General features: G+C 48.5%; 1 protein-coding gene across 1 annotated transcript in view; it reads left to right on the forward strand.

The window, feature by feature from the left end:
• PPP1R1B (protein phosphatase 1 regulatory inhibitor subunit 1B) overlaps positions 1–19,204 on the forward strand; it is a 96,458-nt gene that overhangs the window by 47,026 nt on the left and 30,228 nt on the right. Inside the window, exon 2 of the mRNA XM_088474623.1 lies at positions 13,828–13,888. Coding sequence (XP_088330749.1) covers positions 13,828–13,888 — 61 coding nt within the window. The remainder of the gene's footprint in view (positions 1–13,827; positions 13,889–19,204) is intronic.

The raw sequence follows: 19,204 nt of genomic DNA on the forward strand, positions 1-19,204 counted from the left end.
AGGGGAAGACTACAACTGGGGCCACTATTTAAGGGGCACTGCATAAGGGTTACCACTACTGGGGGCACTATATAAGGGGCTTACTACTGGGGGCACAAGGGGCACTGCATAGGGGGATCACTACTGGGGGCACTACTCGAGGCCTGCATAAGGGTGTCCTCTCCTGAGGGGGGGGGCGCCGTAGCACGCACGTTCTTTCGGGCACCCTGGCTGCACGCTACTCCTCTGCCAGGGCCGCCTGCATGCATTTGCCCCCCAGGCTAAAAGTTGCCAGCCAGCCCCTAAAATAGCACAACAAATCTTGAAACAGCCACTGATGCAATGTGTGCAATTGAAAAGTACAGCGTCACCTGAAACCTGTGGCTGTCAGCATGGGCACAAATGACAGGTCTAGTTCCACTGAAAAAAACAAAAACAGATGATTGGGGTCCAGGGGCAGAGAGCCCAAGGAGGAAGTGTAGCAGGTGTGCAAGAGAAGTAGTTCAGGGGAACAGGAGGGAGGAAGGCCCTGTTCATGGTGCTTACACACATACATAAACACACACATCACACATATACATACACACATAGCTGCCAGGGCCACCATCAGGAATCATGGAGCCCAGTACAAGTGGATCATGCAGGGCCCCCCTTCCTTCCAAAGCCTGGTGGTTGCAAAGGTGTAGCGTAGAGGGCTGAGTGAGAATTGTACTTACCTGCCATCCTTAGATTCAATTATGCGCCTTCTGATCGCCACCCAACGGCCATGGTTCTATGTAGTACATTCAAAAGATTAGGATGGAGAGACAAAGAATGGAAGATGAGGGGGTAGAGTGGTGTGGAATAAGAGGAAAGTGAATGGTTAGGGCAGATAGTAGAAGAAAGTAGGAGAACAGATGGGATGGGTAGAAAGATGGGATAATGCAGGCCTGAACAACCTGTAACTTTCCAGCTGTTGTGAAACTACAAGTCCCAGCATGCTTTATCAGCTGATCTGTGGGAGGTTATGCTGGGACTTATAGTTTCACAACAGCTGGAGAGCCACAAATTGGCCAGGCCTGGAATGTGACACAGAGGAGGAAAGCAAGTGACGGGGGTCAGTGGCACATAAGTGGAGTGGCAGATGCACTCAAAAGGTATGGAAAGAGTGCAGAGGGGAGTGTAGTGCCAGGCAGAGACACATAGGGGTAGAAGGGGGCATAGGCACACATGGGGAGTGTAGTGCCAGGCAGAGACACATAGGGGTAGAAGGGGGCATAGGCACACATGGGGAGTGTAGTGCCAGGCAGAGACACATAGGGGTAGAAGGGGGCATAGGCACACATGGGGAGTGTAGTGTCAGGCAGAGACACATAGGGATAGAAGGGGGCAGAGGCACACATGGGGAGTGTAGAGCCAGGCAGAGACACATAGGGGCATATTCAATTAGCCGCGGGGTTTACCCCGCAGCTAATTGGCGCACTGGACGGGATTCATTTAGCGGGGATTCCACGCGCGGGTGTCCCTGAGACCCCGCGTGCGAGTCCCCTGCTGTTTGATTTTACCTCGCACCTCATGTAGGTGCGAGGTAAAATCAGCGTGAGGCCGCCCTATTCGGCCTCGCGCGAGCATGAATAACACACTGATTCCGCAGTTCTCGCGGAATCAGTGTGTTCTCGCGTGGAAGTCCTGTTTTTTGACGCGGGGAAAAACCTATTCTATTGAATAGCTTAGCCCCGCGCCGCAGGACTTTCACCCCTCAATTACTTGCGGGAGAAGTCCTGCGGGTAATTGAATATGCCCCATAGGGGTAGAAGGGGGCAGAGGCACACATGGGGAGTGTAGTGCCAGGCAGAGACACATAGGGGTAGAAGGGGGCAGAGGCACACATGGGGAGTGTAGTGCCAGGCAGAGACACATACGGGTAGAAGGGGGCAGAGGCACACATGGGGAGTGTAGTGCCAGGCAGAGACACATAGGGGTAGAAGGGGGCATAGGCACATTTGGGGAGTGTAGTGCCATGCAGAGACACATACGGGTAGAAGGGGGCAGAGGCACACATGGGGAGTGTAGTGCCAGGCAGAGACACATAGGGGTAGAAGGGGGCATAGGCACACATGGGGAGTGTAGTGCCAGGCAGAAACACATAGGGGTAGACGGGGGCAGAGGCACACATGGGGAGTGTAGTGCCAGGCAGAGACACATTAGGGGTAGAAGGGGTAGAGGCACACATGGGGAGTGTAGTGTCAGGCAGAGACACATAGGGGTAGAAGGGGGTAGAGGCACACATGGGGAGTGTAGTGCCAGGCAGACACACATAGGGGTAGAAGGGGGCAAAGGCACACAAAGGAAGTTTGAAAGGGGAAATGGGATGTGGAATGGGAGGCAGAATCACTCATGGGGTGGGGTGGAAAGGGGGGCAGGGCAGAAGCACACATACTAAGCTACATAATGTAGAGAAAAATACAGAGTACAGACAGACATCAAGGTGGTAGGGAGGGAACATGGGGCCTGATTCAGAGCCGGACACTATTTGCGCTCGCTCGTTCAGAAAAAGGGGCCGGCTATTTAAATTGAGCGCTCGCTCTTTGCGGTCTGTTGACGCCTCTATGTCTGAGCGAGCGAACAAAACATGCGCTCGCTATTTTGTAAAGACGCCCCCTGGCCGCTCGCATCATACGTCATCTCCGCTATTTATTAGATTAATCGAGTACATCGAAAGGCGTCTGAACTGCTCGCAGTGCTTGTGGTTGGATTTTCCTACCGCAATCATGCGAACAGTTCAGGCTAAGAGACAACCAAGTGACGTGACCGATGACGCTGCTTTGTTAATTATGCACACCCTTAAAACGCCCGTTTTGACCGGTTGGCGAGCCTGCGTTCGGATCACCACTCCCCGTTTTCAAGCACCTTCCCCTGTTACCACCCACAAACGCCTCATCCTGTCACTCAAATTAGCAGGCACTCGCAATTTTGCGAACACACGATTTCCGACCGCACTGACTGGTTGGCGCATGCGCATTACGACCCATACACATGCGCAGATGTGCGAACATCGCTCGGAGCGAACGAGCGGCCGCTTACGAGCGGCTCTGCATCAGGCCCATAGAGCTTACAAACACAAGAAGTGAGAAGGGAGTACTTACTGTGGTGTGTCTGCACCATTCTTCTTCCTGGGCTGTGTGTGCCTGACAAAACAGAAAACACCTGACCTCCAGGGAGTCCAGGCTCCAATGTCAATTACAGGTCTGCCGTTCTGGGGAATCCGTCATCTAACAGCACTAGTTGGTGTGCTGCTAGCGCTGGCTGAGTTAATTAATTAAGTCATATAACTCCGGCCAGCACTAGTAGCTTGCGCTGCTTTGTATTGGTGCAAAAATTTATCAATTGACTCTGCCTGCTGCCGGGCCCCCTCAGCTGTCGGGCCTGGTACAAGAGTACTGGCTGTCCCCCCCTGAGGGTGATCCTGCCAGCTGCCACTGTACATGCCCACAATATCTATGCAATATCTATGCCCAGGCCAGAGGAGGAGAGCACTAATGAATCAATAACTCCAGTGCAGCACAGCGCTCACTCTATGGACTGAGGGCCTTATTCAGACCCGGTCGCAAGCGCTGAGCGCTCACAACCGGGTCGATGTTTGCCCACTGGGCATGCGCATGTCGGAGCCCGCTCCGACGTGCGAATACGCAAGATCCAGCTAGCGACGGGCCGGCCAAACGGAGGCGTTTCCGACAGAACGCTTGCCGTTTGGGGGCGGCCCCACTAACATCAGCAATGATGTCAGTGGGGAGCTTCCTGCTTGATCAGAGCAGGAAGCTCCCTGGGGCTTGCGCTTGCCGAGACCCAACCCTAGGGTCTCGTCGCAAGCCCCAATGGCCGCGATGGTCCTGAGGGTGGTAACCCACAGCTTAGCTAGCGACCAGGAGGCCGCACTTCACACCACAAGTGGCCGCCCTCATTCAGAGCGACCGCTTGTATCTAGCGATCGACTCTGAATGAGGGACTGAGTGAGGGTGAGCAGTGAGCGGTACAAGCGGTTGAGCGGAATTAGCTGCACTGATGGGAACACTGCTGCTGGGATGGGGAGGAAGTAGGTCACTATCAGCGGGAAGGGAGCTCACTCTCATTCCTGGGGAGGGTAAGATGGGGAACCCAGACATAGATACATATATAACGGTTATTATTATATATATGACATCTATACACCATACAAACTACTATATCATACATACTGGGGTCTCCTGGCTGGTTCATATCATGAGCAGACTCTGAGAATCACTCAGACAATAGGGCCTGATTCAGCATGGAACGCAACGCTGCGTTCGCACGGACCCGGGTGATGTTTGCAATCTGCACATGCGTATGCAACGCATTGCGTGTGCGCGAACCAACCACTACGGTCGGGATGTGACCGCAGTGAGCACACACAGGAATGGCAGAGTGATTGACAGGAAGTGACCGTTTGGTGGTGGTGACCGGGGAGGGGGGGTCAGAGAAACGCAGGCATGCCTGTGCGTTTGAACGCCATTACAGTGGCGTGCTTGTGACTGACAGGCACTGGAGGACACCAGTGCAGGAGAAGACTGAAGAGGGAAGGGGTGGCCACCACACTGCCTGCGCCGCAGGGGTGTATCTAGGGGTACGAGCGCCCCTGGCAAAGTAAGGGACTGGTGCCCCCCCTCCATATTTGATATAGGGAAGTCGCACGTGCTGAAAAAAGGACGTTGTCTTGTGGGGAAGGGGCTTGGCCACACAATAGTATCCCTAAATCAAATTACACCATATAGTAGAGCCCCTTACTCATATTACACTGGATAGTAGTGTCCCTTATTCACGTTACACCACACAGTAGTACCCCTTATACACGTTACTCCACACACTAGAGCCCCTTATTAACATTATTCTACACAGTAGTACCCCTTGTACACATTATGCCAAACAGTTGTGCCCCTTACACACTGTGTGTGCGCACTCCAGCTGCCACTGGGATGTCGTCACCTCTGGTACATGCTAGGACATAGGAAGTGTAATTTCCCTGTTCTCCCTCCCCATGCCCATGGCCGGTAGCAGCAGCAGCCCACCACTACCGCTGGCACTGAGCTGTGGCTGTAAGGGGTGAGCAATGTCAGTAATTCTCTCACAAGTGTGCAGCCTCCATTTGGGTCCCCTCCTCTCTGTCTGCGCACTGAGCGCTGTAGATTCTGGCTTCATGCCACTACGCATGCGCAGGTCTCCGGGAAAATGGTGCACGTGCCTATTTTCCCGGGGATATCTTTTCTGTGCATGCGCAGATCACTGGGAAAATGGTCACCACCATTTTCCCAGTGAGTTTTTGTCGCTCTGCAGCGCCGGTCCAGCGCTGCGGAGCAGCACATCGGAATCTGCGAGAGATATATTATTAACTATGGGTGCAGGGTGTGCTGTGTGGGTCCAGGGGCCCGTGTGCACCGCACACCTTGCAGCCATTATAAAGATACCGATGCCACTCTGTCTCTCTGTACTCCAACTTTACTTAAACAAACTGTCCTTCCCTGACTCCCCTCTCCAGCCCACTGTACGTTACAGATCTGTTCTCCAGTGTTTGTTGCTGGCTGCCTGGGCTTGGCTCCACCCTTTGATAGCACTGTGTGCTAGTGCTGCAAAACATGCACTGTTACTGATGCCGGTGTCCGGCACTGCACCCCACTACAGTGAAGTGACTCAAAATAAACTACAGTTCCCAGAGCTCCTGGCAGCAAAGAACTGTATTTTATTTTGAGTTTGATCACTGTAGTGCAGTGCGGTGCTGGACACCAGCTCCTGCCTGTTGTGTAGGTCTTCGACCGGCACTGCCCAGGGAGGCACACCAGGTACTCCCAGTGCTATATTCTAACCCCTGGCCACGGGTGGCACCACCCCTCCTCGGTTGGCGCCCCTGGCAAGTGAGACCCTCGCCAAGGGGTAGATACGCCCTTGCTGCGCACCTCTCAACAGGCAGACTGACTGATCTCACTGACAACCAGGTGAGAGAGTCCCCTACCACATAATACTTTAATCGTCGGCATCATTGAATAAAATTAATAATCACTTGAGACAGGGTTTTTTTCACCGGCCTCCAGGCCGCTCGCTAAGCTGTGGGTGACCACCCACAGCTTTAGCGGGCGGCCTGGCAATGGTCGCGATTATCGCTACCATCGGGCTTGCGACGAGACCCTTGTGGTAGGATCTCATCCATCACAAGCCCCAGTGAACTTCCTGCTCTAATAGAGCAGGAAGTTCACTACTGACATCACGTGTGATGTCAGTAGGGCCACTCACAAACGGCAGGTGTGCCTAAGGGAACGCCTCCGTTTGTGCGGCCACCCCCCCACGACCCGCCTACAAAACGGGGTGAGCTGTCGATCAACATCGACAGCCGCCTCGACTTGTAGCGAGCCCCGGACCGAGTGATTTCCAAAACGCTACGTTACAGTGTCACAGCTGCTGAAGCTGTAACGCAGCATTTCGTATGCAGATACACCCGCAGACGCACAGAGGGCCTGATTCAGAGACGGATCTTCTGAAAGAGCGCTCGTTCTGAATTGGGGCGTTTTTCTTATTTTTGGAGCGGCCGCCTGGCCGCTCGCATAGCTGTGGGTGACCACCCACAGCTATAGCGAGCGGCCAGGTTGATGGTCGCGATGGTCATGACCATCGCGACCATCGGGCTTGCGACGAGCCCCAGAGAGCTTCTGGCTCTAATAGAGTGATGTCAGTGGGGCCGCCCACAAACGGCAGGCGTTCAATCACCATCGACAGTTCGCCCCCTTTGGTGCGAGACCCGGAGCGACGGAGCACCCGTCGCTAGCCGGGTCTCGCACATACGCACGACAGAGCCGGCTCTGTCGTGCGCATGCCCAGTGGGCAAACATCGACCAGGTTGCGAGTGCTCAGCGCTTGCGACAGGGTCTGAATCAGGCCCAGAGAACATTAGCATGCTGCATATTCGCAGTGCCCATGTGAAGGTAAAATGTGGCACGAAAAGATCTTCGCTACCAAGTCACACAGCATTCACGTAGCGAGGATAGAAGTATGTGGACACATCTGTATGTGTACATATACAGTCAGGTGCATAAATATTGGGACCTTGACAGAATTTTCATATTTTGGCCTCTATTCATCACCAAAATGGCTTTGAAATGAAACAAACAAGATGTGCTTTAGCTGCAGACTTTCAGATTTAATTTGAGGGTAATTACATCCAAATCAGGTGAACGGTGTAGGAACTACAATGGTTTCTATATGTGCCTCCCACTTTTTAAGGGGCCAAAAGTAATGGGACAAACTAAATAATCCTAAATCTAACTTTCACTTTTTAATACTTTGTTGCAAATCCTTTGCAGGCAATTACAGCCTGAAGCCTGGAACTCATAGACATCACGTGACGCTGGGTTTCATCCCTGGTGATGCTCTGCAAGGCCTCTACTGCAAATGTCTCACCAATGGTTTACATCTTGTGGTGAACCCTCTATATTCACTCTTGTGAAGTCTTCTCTTGATTGTTGACATTGACACATATACACCTACCTCCTGGAGAGTGTTCTTGATTTGGCCAACTGTTGTGAAGAGGTTTTTCTTCACCAGGGAAATAATTCTTCTGTCATCCACCACAGTTGTTTTCTGTGGTCTTCCGGGTTTTTTGGTGTTGCTGAGATCTCCGGTGCATTCTTTCTTTTTAAGAATAATCCAAACAGTTGATTTGGCCACACCTAGGGGGTCATTCAGACCCGGTCGTTAGCGCCGATGCGCTCGGACTGGGTCGATGGCCCCCAACAGAGCATGCGCACGACGGCGCCGGTGCCGTCGTGTGCATGCGTGAGACCCGCTACGACCAACAGCGCCGGTCGTAGCGGGTCTCTCAATCCAAAGGGGGCGAGCTGTCGATGTTGATTTACAGCTCGCCCCGTTTGGAAGGCGGGCCGGGGGGTGGCAGCCCAAACGGGGGCATTCCCATGGGAACGCCTGCCATTTGGGGGCGGCCTCACTGACATCACTAGTGATGTCAGTGGAGAGCTTCCGGCTCAGACAGAGCCGAAAGCTCTCCGGGGCTTATGACAAGGGAGACCCTACCCTAGGGTCTCGTCGTAAGCCCCGATGGTCGCGATGGTCTTGACCATCACGACCATCACCTTAGGCGGTCGTAAGGCTGTGGGTGTTAACCCACAGCCTTACCACCGCAAAGGAGGACGTCTTGAAAATTCAAGACGTCCTCCCCTCATTCAGACCGACCGCACGCTCTGTGCGACCGGCTCTGAATGAGGTCCCTAATGTTTTTGCTATCTTTCTGATGGGTTTGTTTTGATTTTTCAGCCTAATGATGGCTTGCTTCACTGATAGTGACAGCTCTTTGGATCTCATATTGAGAGTCGACAGCAACTGATTCCAAATGCAAATGTCACACCTAGAATCAACTCCAGACCTTTTACCTGCTTAATTGATAATGAAATAATGAGGGAATAGCCCACACCTGTCCATGAAATAGCTTTTGAGTTGATAGTCCCATTACTTTTGGCCCCTTAAAAAGTGGGAGGCACATATAGAAACCGTTGTAATTCCTACACCGTTCACCTGATTTGGATGTAATTACCCTCAAATTAAATCTGAAAGTCTGCAGTTAAAGCACATCTTGTTTGTTTTATTTCAAAGCCATTGTGGTGGTGAATAGAGGCCAAAATATGAAAATTCTGTCAATGTCCCAATATTTATGGACCTGACTGTATATATATATATATATATATATATATATATATAGTTGTCATGGAGCCCCTTGTTATCTTTAAGTTCTTTCTGTTGTTTGTAAAAATTAATTAATTTCCAAATCAAAATTACGCTGTAGGAACCCACAAATAAGTGTATGTACACCCTCACCCTGTCCCAGGGCCGGACTGCCCATCTGCACCGATTGGCTTAAAAATGAAGGCTTTGTTGTTTTGCTCCCCATGGCTGCCGCTACATGCAGGTCCTGGCGGCTACATGCAGGTGCTGGCAGCCCGCCACCAAATTCAACAGGGGAGGTGAGAGGCTGCAAGAGGCACACATGGGATGGGGTGGGGGGCATATTGTGTAAGGGGCAATACTGTGGGGCATAATTTATTACAAGCGACATTACTGTGGGGCATAATGTGTTATAAAAGGCATTAATGTGTGTGGCATAATGTGTAAGGGGCACTACTGTGGTGCATAATGTGTTATAAGGGTCATTACTGTGGGGCATAATGTGTTATAAGAGGCATTACTGTGTGGGGCATAATGTGTAAGGGGCAATACTGTGGGGCATAATGTGTTATAAGGGGCATTACTGGGGGGCATAAAGTATAAGGGGCACTACTACTGTGTGGCATAATATATAAGGGCACTACTACTGAATGGCATAATATGTTATAAGGGGCACTACTACTGTGGGGCATAATGTTTATAAGGAGTACAACTGTGTACCATAACGTGAATGGGCTGTTTGGCATAACCTGAATGGGCTCTGTGTGGCGTAATGTGAATAAGGAGCACTACTGTGTGACATAACGTGAATAAGGGACACTACTGTGAGGTGTAATGTGACTAAGGGACACTACTGTGTGGCATTATTTGAATTGAAGGTACTATTGTGCAGTGTAATGTGAAAAAGGAGCACTACTGTGCGGTGTAATGTGACTAAGGGGCAATACTGCATGGTGTAATGTGACTAAGGGGCACTACTGTGTGGCATCATTTGAATTGAAGGCACTATTGTGTGGCCCCTTCCCAGGGAGACCACACCTGTTTTTTTCGACGCACACTATCCCTACTGCATTGGTTGATGGTGGCACCAATGTTCTTTCTGTACATAGGGCACCAAAATGTGTAGTTGCACTGACACCGCCATCTTAGGGCTGGTGCAATCTCCGTTGGTGCATTTTAATATGCACAGTTCCAGATTAGCATCGCAGCTGGTGGGTGACTCTGTACAAAATTCATCGGCCATGGCAATAGCATAAAGACGAAGTTGTGCTGCGGCATAAGACACAGTCACGGCTGCAATAGTGTGCACCTCTGAATCAGACTCAGGGTTACTTAATTTCAGCACCTTGAGATATCAACCAATGCTGCTATCTTGATTCAATTGTATCCAAAGGAAACAGCACAGCTCTGTCTATCCTAAAACAAAAACATTTTCACTATATAAATAATGCATAGAAGGAAGCCATGAAGACATCACAGTTGCAGTACAGAGGAAGATGGATAAGCCCAGGGCCGGCTCCAGGGGTCGGAGCACCCTGTGCCGGCCCTCTCCAGTGCGACCTAAATAGGGGCGTGGCTCTCTCCAGCATGACCAAAATGGGGGCGTGGTCTAATTACTGTAGGCCACGCCCATACGTGACATTATTAGGAGGTGTGCCCACCTCCAAATAACGCCAGCCTGGGGGGAGCCTCACTAGCTGGGCTTCCCCTAGCCCTCTCCCATCACTGTATGGATGTTGCGCGCAAGCACGCAGCATCCATTCAGAGTCTCCGGGGTCCGGCACCGCCACACAGCTGTGGCGGAGGAGGTCCCAAACCTCCCGATTTGACCACCCGCGGGCCACATCGGCCCACGGGTGGGACAGCGGGACAGTACTGTCACGCTGAAATCGGGATGTTGGGGAGGGGTGCACCCACTATGGGTGGCGTCCCTGTACAACCGCACTGGTCGAACACCCCTAGAGCCGGCCCTGGATAAGCCCCTTAACTGGGTTGGGTACGGGATCCCGGCATCCCGACAGGGTTAGGATACCGACACCTGTAGGTCGGTATCCTAACCTTCCCCCACTCCACTCCCCTAACCCTCCATCCCTGAAGCCTAAACCTAACCTCCCCCTTCACTCCCCGCACCCTAAACCTAACCCTCCCCCCTTAGTGCCTAACCATAACAACCCCCCTAGTGCCTAACCATAACCTTCCCCCTAATTCCTCTACTTACCTTCGGGATGCCGGCGGTCAGAATGCCAGCAGAGCATTCTGAGCACCGGAATCCCAGCGGTCGGTATTAACTTACCAGAAAAAATTAACCTGATGTTTTTATAGGAATAAAACTGAATTCTGACTGAATTTACATAATAAGCTGTGTAACACTGATTTCATGGTAGAAAATGGTTACTGGTGCCACTTTAGGAGGTTGCTGGGTGGTGAAGGTGACTGTATGAAGGCCGAGGCATTTCTTATCAGCCCTGGGGGCTGCACTGAGCCGCAATCTGAAACAGACAATGCAAGGTCAGCAAACTAAAGATAAACTATGGGCGTGGTGTACTGTGCACTGTGGGGCAAAGAGACTAGATTGCAAGCTCTGCTGCACATGGACAACTATGCACTGTGTTTATTGATGTAATGATTGTGCTGTGACTCCCTGCATTGTTTGGACTGCCCTGCCAAGTGTTTGTACAGCTCAGCTCTGTATGTACTCACACTGCCACAGTCAAGCAATATTTGTATAGCAAGACTCTATCTGTGCTATTTATTATCATTAATTTTTACTAAAATAAAGTGAAAAATAATGTTTTCACACCCTTTTCACATTATTTTAGTTTCACCTAAAGTTACTACAGGGCAATTGGAGTAGAATTCATAAAATTCTACTCCAACCCCTAAGTATCACTTATTTTTAGTAACAGATCGCATTTCCCATAATTGTAATGGGAAATGTGATCTGTGTGCAAGTTACTAAAAATAAATTGTGAAAAAAATACCTGGGGAGGCCCTGTAATAATAACGCCACCTGGAGGTGGCGTTATCCAGTTTCTCCCCCGATTACCGGACTCCTGCTCCGCTCTAACGTGCAGAGCAGAGCCCGGAGCCGGCCCCAATGATCAGCTATGTGGTCTAAACAGACCACACGCTGATACACTACAAAAAAAAAAAAAATAGTAAAAAAAAAAAAAATTACTTACCTGAGTCCAGGGACAGGAGTTCGGGGCTCCGGTGATGTCCTCCCTCCGGTCAGCTGGTCTCCCATACTGCACTGCGGCCCGCTCATCAGGTGGGATGTCAGCTGACCGGAGTCATGGAGGACATCACCGGAGCCTGGCTCATGCAGGTAAGTTCAATTAAGGGAGGGGGGGTCGCGGGGTGGGGGTACGCGATCACGGGGCGGGGCTTAGCACCGGGGGGGTAGCAGCGGTGGCCGGTCAGCGCATGCGCGGGCACTTGTCACGGTATTTTTTGCAAAAATACCGTGACAAGGCTGCGGAGGGGATTCGCAGGGACAGAGCTTTATCGCAAGTTCTGTCCCTGCAAGGGATTTTTTAGTAAATCCCTGTGATATTGCCTGAATTCGCAATGCGAATTCAGTCAGTAATATCACACTACAATCTGCATTCCCTATGCGGATTGTAGTAAATAGAGCCCTATGAGTCCTTACACATGTCTGCAGGGAGTTATTTACATATTGTTTGTGCTCTTATATGTGTATAAAATAATGCTTCTACTAAACTGATCAAAGATGTTGTGGGCAATATATTTTTCAGCAAATAAAAGTGTTTGATTGCAGGTTGGCCTTTTTGCAGAATTGAAACTACCACCAGAGCAGCCTGTGCAGTTTTATTTGGAGAGTGGAGATGCTGGTGCATGTACTATGTAGGACTCATCTCTACTATTCTGGGCATGCACAGGAACCTCCTAACAGATGAACTAGCATTGTAGGGGCCAACTCAAAGTTTCTATGAGGCTCAGAGATACCTATTTCATTTAGCCCTGTTTGACTCTGGGTTTTTTGCAACCATAAATGTCAAAACTTTATGTAAGAACATTAGCGAATAGAATTTCTGTTTTATCCTGAAACAGCCTTCAGAGGTTGGTATATTGGCAAGGCTAGCTGAATAACATGCAAATTACAGCATTGACTACATTATCCATGGCATATCCATATTTGGATTGGCAATAATGCCTTTGTAGGCTGGCGTATACAAATGTATATATATCTAAGCTCAATTCTGTCTTTTCTGAGCATAGGAAAGCGTTCTATATAAATATCAATTGAAGCGGCCATAGCTGATATTCAGTGGGTGTTCTTCCTTTTCCATAGCGGCACCGTCTTTGCACTGACCTGTCTGAATTTCACTGTAAACGGTGACAATTGCAGTGTGTTTAGTAGTGTTTTTTTAGCGTACTTTTTAATAAAGGTGGATATTATCAGAATAGTCTATACATTTCTTGTGTATATTTTTTGGTGTATATTTTTGTCACTGATTAAATGCACTGAGTAGTACTGTTTTTATGCTTATTACTGTGTTGCAGTGTGAATCGATGTGTTTTTGATTGTAATGTCCTACGTGATTATGCTGGTAGATCTAGCAGTTGTGTATGTCTGTAATTAGGACCATTCAGACCTATAATAAGAAGCACAACACTGTGCTTTGTACTATATAAAAGGACCTAGTGTTCCTTACATTGGAAACTTAATGTGTAACATGCATCTACTAATATAATAATGTAAAATCAGCTTGACACAGTTTGGCTTAACTCTTTGTGTTTAGGAGCGACATTTCCTACATTTTTTTATGGCATGTTTTGTGGATATGTATAGCAAATTTAATTCAACTGTATATATTATGGCGCCAGTTGGCTTATCTCACAGCACTGGGTGTGGATAACTCATGTGTACAAGGAACATATTCTTTTTAAAAATAAGATGCAGCTAAGTGTGTAAATACAAAGTAAATACAAAGTCTACACCTTCTAATCCTTTTTCAATAATTCCCCTTTTTTTATTATGGACCTGACATAATATATTACTTACTAATAAAAGCTAATGTTGAAATGATTATGCTAAAAGTTAAATGTGAGCTCTGTGGGTTACTAGAATCTTAATGTCATTATAAATTTGTATTATTTTCTCTCTAGATCAGGAGACGCAGACCTACACCAGCCACCCTTTTCCATGTATCTGAACCGCAGTCTCCAGGTGAGTATATATATATATATTGGCGTAAGGACTGGTAATGCAGATCCAGATTACCAACAGGCAGCATGACAGAGATAGAGAAAGAATGAAAATATAAAATCCAGAGAAATAGAAAAGAAAATATCAAAGGTAGAGAATGAGAATGACAGAAGTAGAGATGTGCGCCGACCCCCGTGTTTTGGTTTTGGATCTGTATCTCCCCTGGTTTTGGATCTGGATTTGGATCTTTTTCCTTGGTGTTTTGTTTTTCAGTTTTGGATCTGTATATTTTCCAAAAAATTATATAAACAGCTAAAACCACATAATGTAGGCCTATTTGTGTTCCTACAGTATTATTATCCTTAATAACAATCATGTTCAGGCATTTCCATGCATTTTTAACCACCTCACAGCTCACAATATTGATTTTACTATTTTTCACCAATATAGGCCAAAGGCTGCAGCGAGCTGACTGGCTAAAGTAAGCAACAGAGCAGTGGCACAAACGCACGGCAGTTTAAAGAAATGTAGGCATACTTGCCGACATTTCGGTAGGGGAATCCAGGAGGGGGCTGGCAAGTCCGTCCAGCAGGGAGAATGGGGGTGGGGGCGTGCCGACGCGATTGCGTCATAGTGGCCCCGCACCCCGCTTTATAATGCCAATATTACTAGCATTATAAGGCAGGGGGCAGGGCTACGATGAAGAGATTCAGCGCGAATCACGTCATCACACCCCCGCACCGCCCACTTTTGCGGCTGGCGCGGGGTTTAGTGGGGCGCTGGCATCCATTCCGGGGGACTTGCCTAGTCTTGCGGGGTGTTGGGAGCGTAGGCAAGTATGAATATAGGACATCTATGAAACATTGCCACACAGCAGTGGCAGACAGGATGGCAGAATAATAAACTATAAGTATGTCAGTCGGCAATTCCCCAAATTGTGCAAAATGTAAAGAAATGAGATGCAAGATGGAATTGTCCTTGGGCCCTCCCACACACTCTTATGTGGGATATTAAAAAGGCCCTGCACAGTTTAACAAACCAAGCACTTTAGCCACTAGGACTGACACTTTCGTGCTGAACTCCTTGGTTTGTTTGGGCCCTCGCAAAACATTTTTTGGAAGGACTACCTTCAATTAGTGGTGGAGATTGCATGTGCTGGTCCAATCTGCTGGTAGCTGATACTGGACTGCTTGTTATTAATTGCAAATTATTATAATTTTGTTAAACAAAATGCATGAACTCGCTGCAAATGACATAACAGGGAGGAGGTGCCTAGATGGTTAACGTCCCTTCCTCTGCTAACTTTGGCTTTACAAATGCAACAGATGCCTTCACAACTATTGTCAGAATTAAGATTAACATATTTCCACACCCAAGACATGGCTTTTCTGGCTTTCTTTTTATCATGAGCAAGAACTGCTGCCGCTGGTGGCTGATTTACGCAAACCACATCCTTATGATCAACATCCACATTAGCATCAGATAGGACACAAATTTCCCCCTCATCCTCCTTTTGCACTTCCTCTACACTATCATCCTAATTTTTTATTATTTCACCATCTAATACTAGCACAGCCGTCATGGTGTCAGTGATCCGCTGTGAAACTGAGTGACAGCTGTTATACTTACTTCCTCTATCAAAGAACTGTTTAATAGTCAATTGTTTTTAAAATTGCTAGTAGTAGTCTTCTTGGTTCCTTTCTGGGATGAAGATCCACCCCAAGCAGCAGCAACAGGTGTAGCACTCAAGGATCCTTCTGAGGAATCATGGATAGGAGAGGAGTCAGTCATGCTTATGAAATTGGATGCAGGACTACTTACGATCACGAATGAGGATGTTGATGATGATGCCGGTGTTGGTGGTGGAGATTGCAGGTGCTTGGATCCAGATAGAAGGGAGCAGCTAGGTGACACTGGACTGATTGTTGTTCGCTTTTTTGTCCCCAAAGTTTTAGAATTTGAAATACCCTTTCCAACTTGATGAATGCGCTGCATGTGACGTAAGAGGGAAGAGGTTCCAAGATGGTTAAGGTCCTTACCTCTACTCACTGTTACTTGGCAATGGTTACAAATGGCTTGGCAAAGGGTGTCCGGATTTGGGTGGAAATAATTCCACACAATGGAAGTGGATTTTTTGGTCCTTTACCCAGGCATGGCAACAATGGGATTTTTCCCACCATGAGCCACAACTGTTGCCTGATTTACAGTTTTTACACAAACATCCTCACCATCAACATCCTAATCATCAACATCCTCATCATCCTTGTTGTTATTGCCAACTTGATATATCTCCGCATCCTCCTCCTGCAATTCCACAGAAGCATCCTTGATTTCTACTTTCTATGTCAGAAGGCACACACTTGGTGGAAGGAGGATCCTCTTCAAGTACAGTATTACTAGAAAGGTCAGACTCACACATGGCAACAGCGGACACACTTGGACTGTCCTCGGGGATTTGTGATTTTTCAGAGCACACAGTTGGTTCCAGTGTCTTAACAATTTAAATTTTTTTTGTACCTCTCCTATAAGTAGAGGGGCTTAAATTATCATTAGAGCCATCAGTCATCATAAATACAGGCCAATGCCTTATCCTTTCCTTGCCACTTCGTGTAGTGATCGGCATATTGCCAATTTTTTGTTTCTCTAAAACTGACTTAGCTGTAAATTATTTTGCTTTAACAGGGTAAAAGTTGATTTTTTTAGCCTGACTTTTTGGCCTGACTTAAGCCCTGGTACATCGGTCTTCATAGATGACGTTGATGGCCTTGCATCGTCATCATGACTGCTGCTGGCAGCTACAAGACTGGTATGTGGATCCTGCTCTCCAGTCGTGTGACTGTCCTCCATACTCACTACGCACACAACCACACACAAATTTTTTTTATTTTTTTGGGGGGGCAGCAGCCCCTTGACAAACAGCAGCACAGCACCCCTGCGCACCTATGCTGATGACAGATGTGGCTAACACGCACACACAAAAAAAAAATATTTTCTAATTTGAACACTGGGATGAGCCCCTGAAAGAGACAGCAGCCCCTTGACAGACAGCAGCACAGCACCTCTGCGAACTTACGCCAATGACAAGTGTGGCTAACACGCACACAAAAAAAATAGTTTATTTTTTTAATTTGAACACTGGGGTGAACCCCTGAAAGAGGCAGCAGCTCCTTGACAAACAGCAGCATAGCATCCCTGCGCACCTATGCCGATGACAGGTGTGGCTAACACGCACACAAAAAAAATGTTTATTTTTTTAATTTGAACACTGGGGTGAACCCCTGAAAGAGGCAGCAGCCCCTTGACAGACAGCAGCACAGCACCCCTGTGCACCTATACTGATGACAGGTGTGGCTAACACGCACACAAAAAAAATGTTTATTTTTTTAATTTGAACACTGGGGTGAACCCCTGAAAGAGGCAGCAACCCCTTGACAGACAGCAGCACAGCATCCCTGTGCACCTACGCCGACGACAGGTGTGGCTAACACGCATACACAAAAAAAAGAGCATCCCTAAAGGACAGAGCACCCCCTGGAAAACACAGCACTTCAGCCAGCCCCTATGGACAGGACAACAGTCAGCTAGCCAGCCCCTATGGATAGGACAACAGCCAGCAAGCCCCTCTATAGACAACAGCCAGCAAGCCAGCCCTTATGGACAGGAAAACAGCCAGCCAGTATATGGACAACAGTAGCCAGCCCCTATGCACAGCGTCAGCTATCCGACAGCGGGATGATGACGTTTTGCCTCGTTTTCAGATCTGAGTCAAGCGGGAAAAACCGGAGCCGGCTCGGATCTGACTCGTATTCCCGTAGTTCGGATCTCTGAGATCCGAACCCATTCATCCCTAGATAGAAGTACACATGGAACAGAAATGAATAAAGACACAAGAAAACAGTTATTAACAGTACATTACAGTGCAGGACAAGGATTATAATCACTGCTGCATTAGCGATCATAACACTTAAATAAGCAGCAGGGCATCAGCAACCGAGTGTTAGGTGCCGTTGTGGGGAGTTAATGAAAGTATAAGTAAGGGACGCACGAGTAAGCACGATGTAGAAGAGAGCCCTGCTCATGAGAGCTTACATTCTAAATGCAAAGCATTCCTGAGGCCCCCACAGCTTACACCATGATGGCGTTGTGCTGCTGTAGCCTATAAGTTACACTTTGCAAAATTTACCGCCAATGGCCACTGCACATGCATAATCTGTTGACCACACATGCACAGGAATCCCAATAGAGAAGTGAAGAGGCTGCTGATGCAGTCACTTTACTCTGATCACATTGCTGGGACCCTGCGGATGCTTATGAATACATTCGGGCAGCATTATTGCATACTGCAGTGCCATCATGGATCTCACCAGGATCACACTGAGTATGTGATTCTTGAGAAATGGGCCCCCAAATGAGAAAAGAGAGGACAAAGAATGTTTTGAACAGCAGAATGGGCAGAGCAGTTCAGTGGTGGAAAAAAAATGTGGAGAGCAGCACAGAGGTGTGAGGAGAATGTGGAGAGTATCACAGAGGTGTGAGGAGATTGTAGAGAGCAGCACAGAGGTGTGAGGAGAAAGTAGAGAGCAGCACAGAGGATAGGGAAGAATGTGGAGAGCAGCACAGAGGTTAGGGAAGAATGTAGAGAGCAACACAGAGGTTAGGGAAGAATGTAGAGAGCAGCACAGATGTTAGGGAAGAATGTAGAGAGCAGCACAGAGGTGTGAGGAGAATGTAGAGAGCAGCACAGAGGATAGGGAAGAATGTGGAGAGCAGCACAGAGGTTAGGGAAGAATGTGGAGAGCAGCACAGAGGTTAGGGAAGAATGTAGAGAGCAACACAGAGGTTAGGGAAGAATGTAGAGAACAGCACAGAGGTTAGGGAAGAATGTAGAGAGCAGCACAGAGGTGTGAGGAGAATGTGGAGAGCAGCACAGAGGTGTGAGGAGATTGTACAGAGCAGCACAGAGGTGTGAGGAGAATGTGGAGAGTATCACAGAGGTGTGAGGAGATTGTAGAGAGCAGCACAGAGGTGTGAGGAGAAAGTAGAGAGCAGCACAGAGGATAGGGAAGAATGTGGAGAGCAGCACAGAGGTTAGGGAAGAATGTAGAGAGCAACACAGAGGTGAGAAGAGATTATAGAGAGCAGCACAGAGGTAAGAAGAGAATGTACAGAGCAGCACAGAGGTGTGAGGAGATTGTAGAGAGCAGCATAGAGGTGTGAGGAGATTGTAGAGAGCAGCACAGAGGTGTGAGGAGATTGTAGAGAGCAGCACAGAGGTGTGAGGAGAAAGTAGAGAGCAGCACAGAGGATAGGGAAGAATGTGGAGAGCAGCACAGAGGT

The sequence above is a fragment of the Taudactylus pleione genome, unplaced genomic scaffold (genome assembly GCF_031769625.1).
Source record: "Taudactylus pleione unplaced genomic scaffold, aTauple2 ptg000155l, whole genome shotgun sequence".
NCBI classification, from domain to species: Eukaryota; Metazoa; Chordata; class Amphibia; order Anura; family Myobatrachidae; genus Taudactylus; species Taudactylus pleione.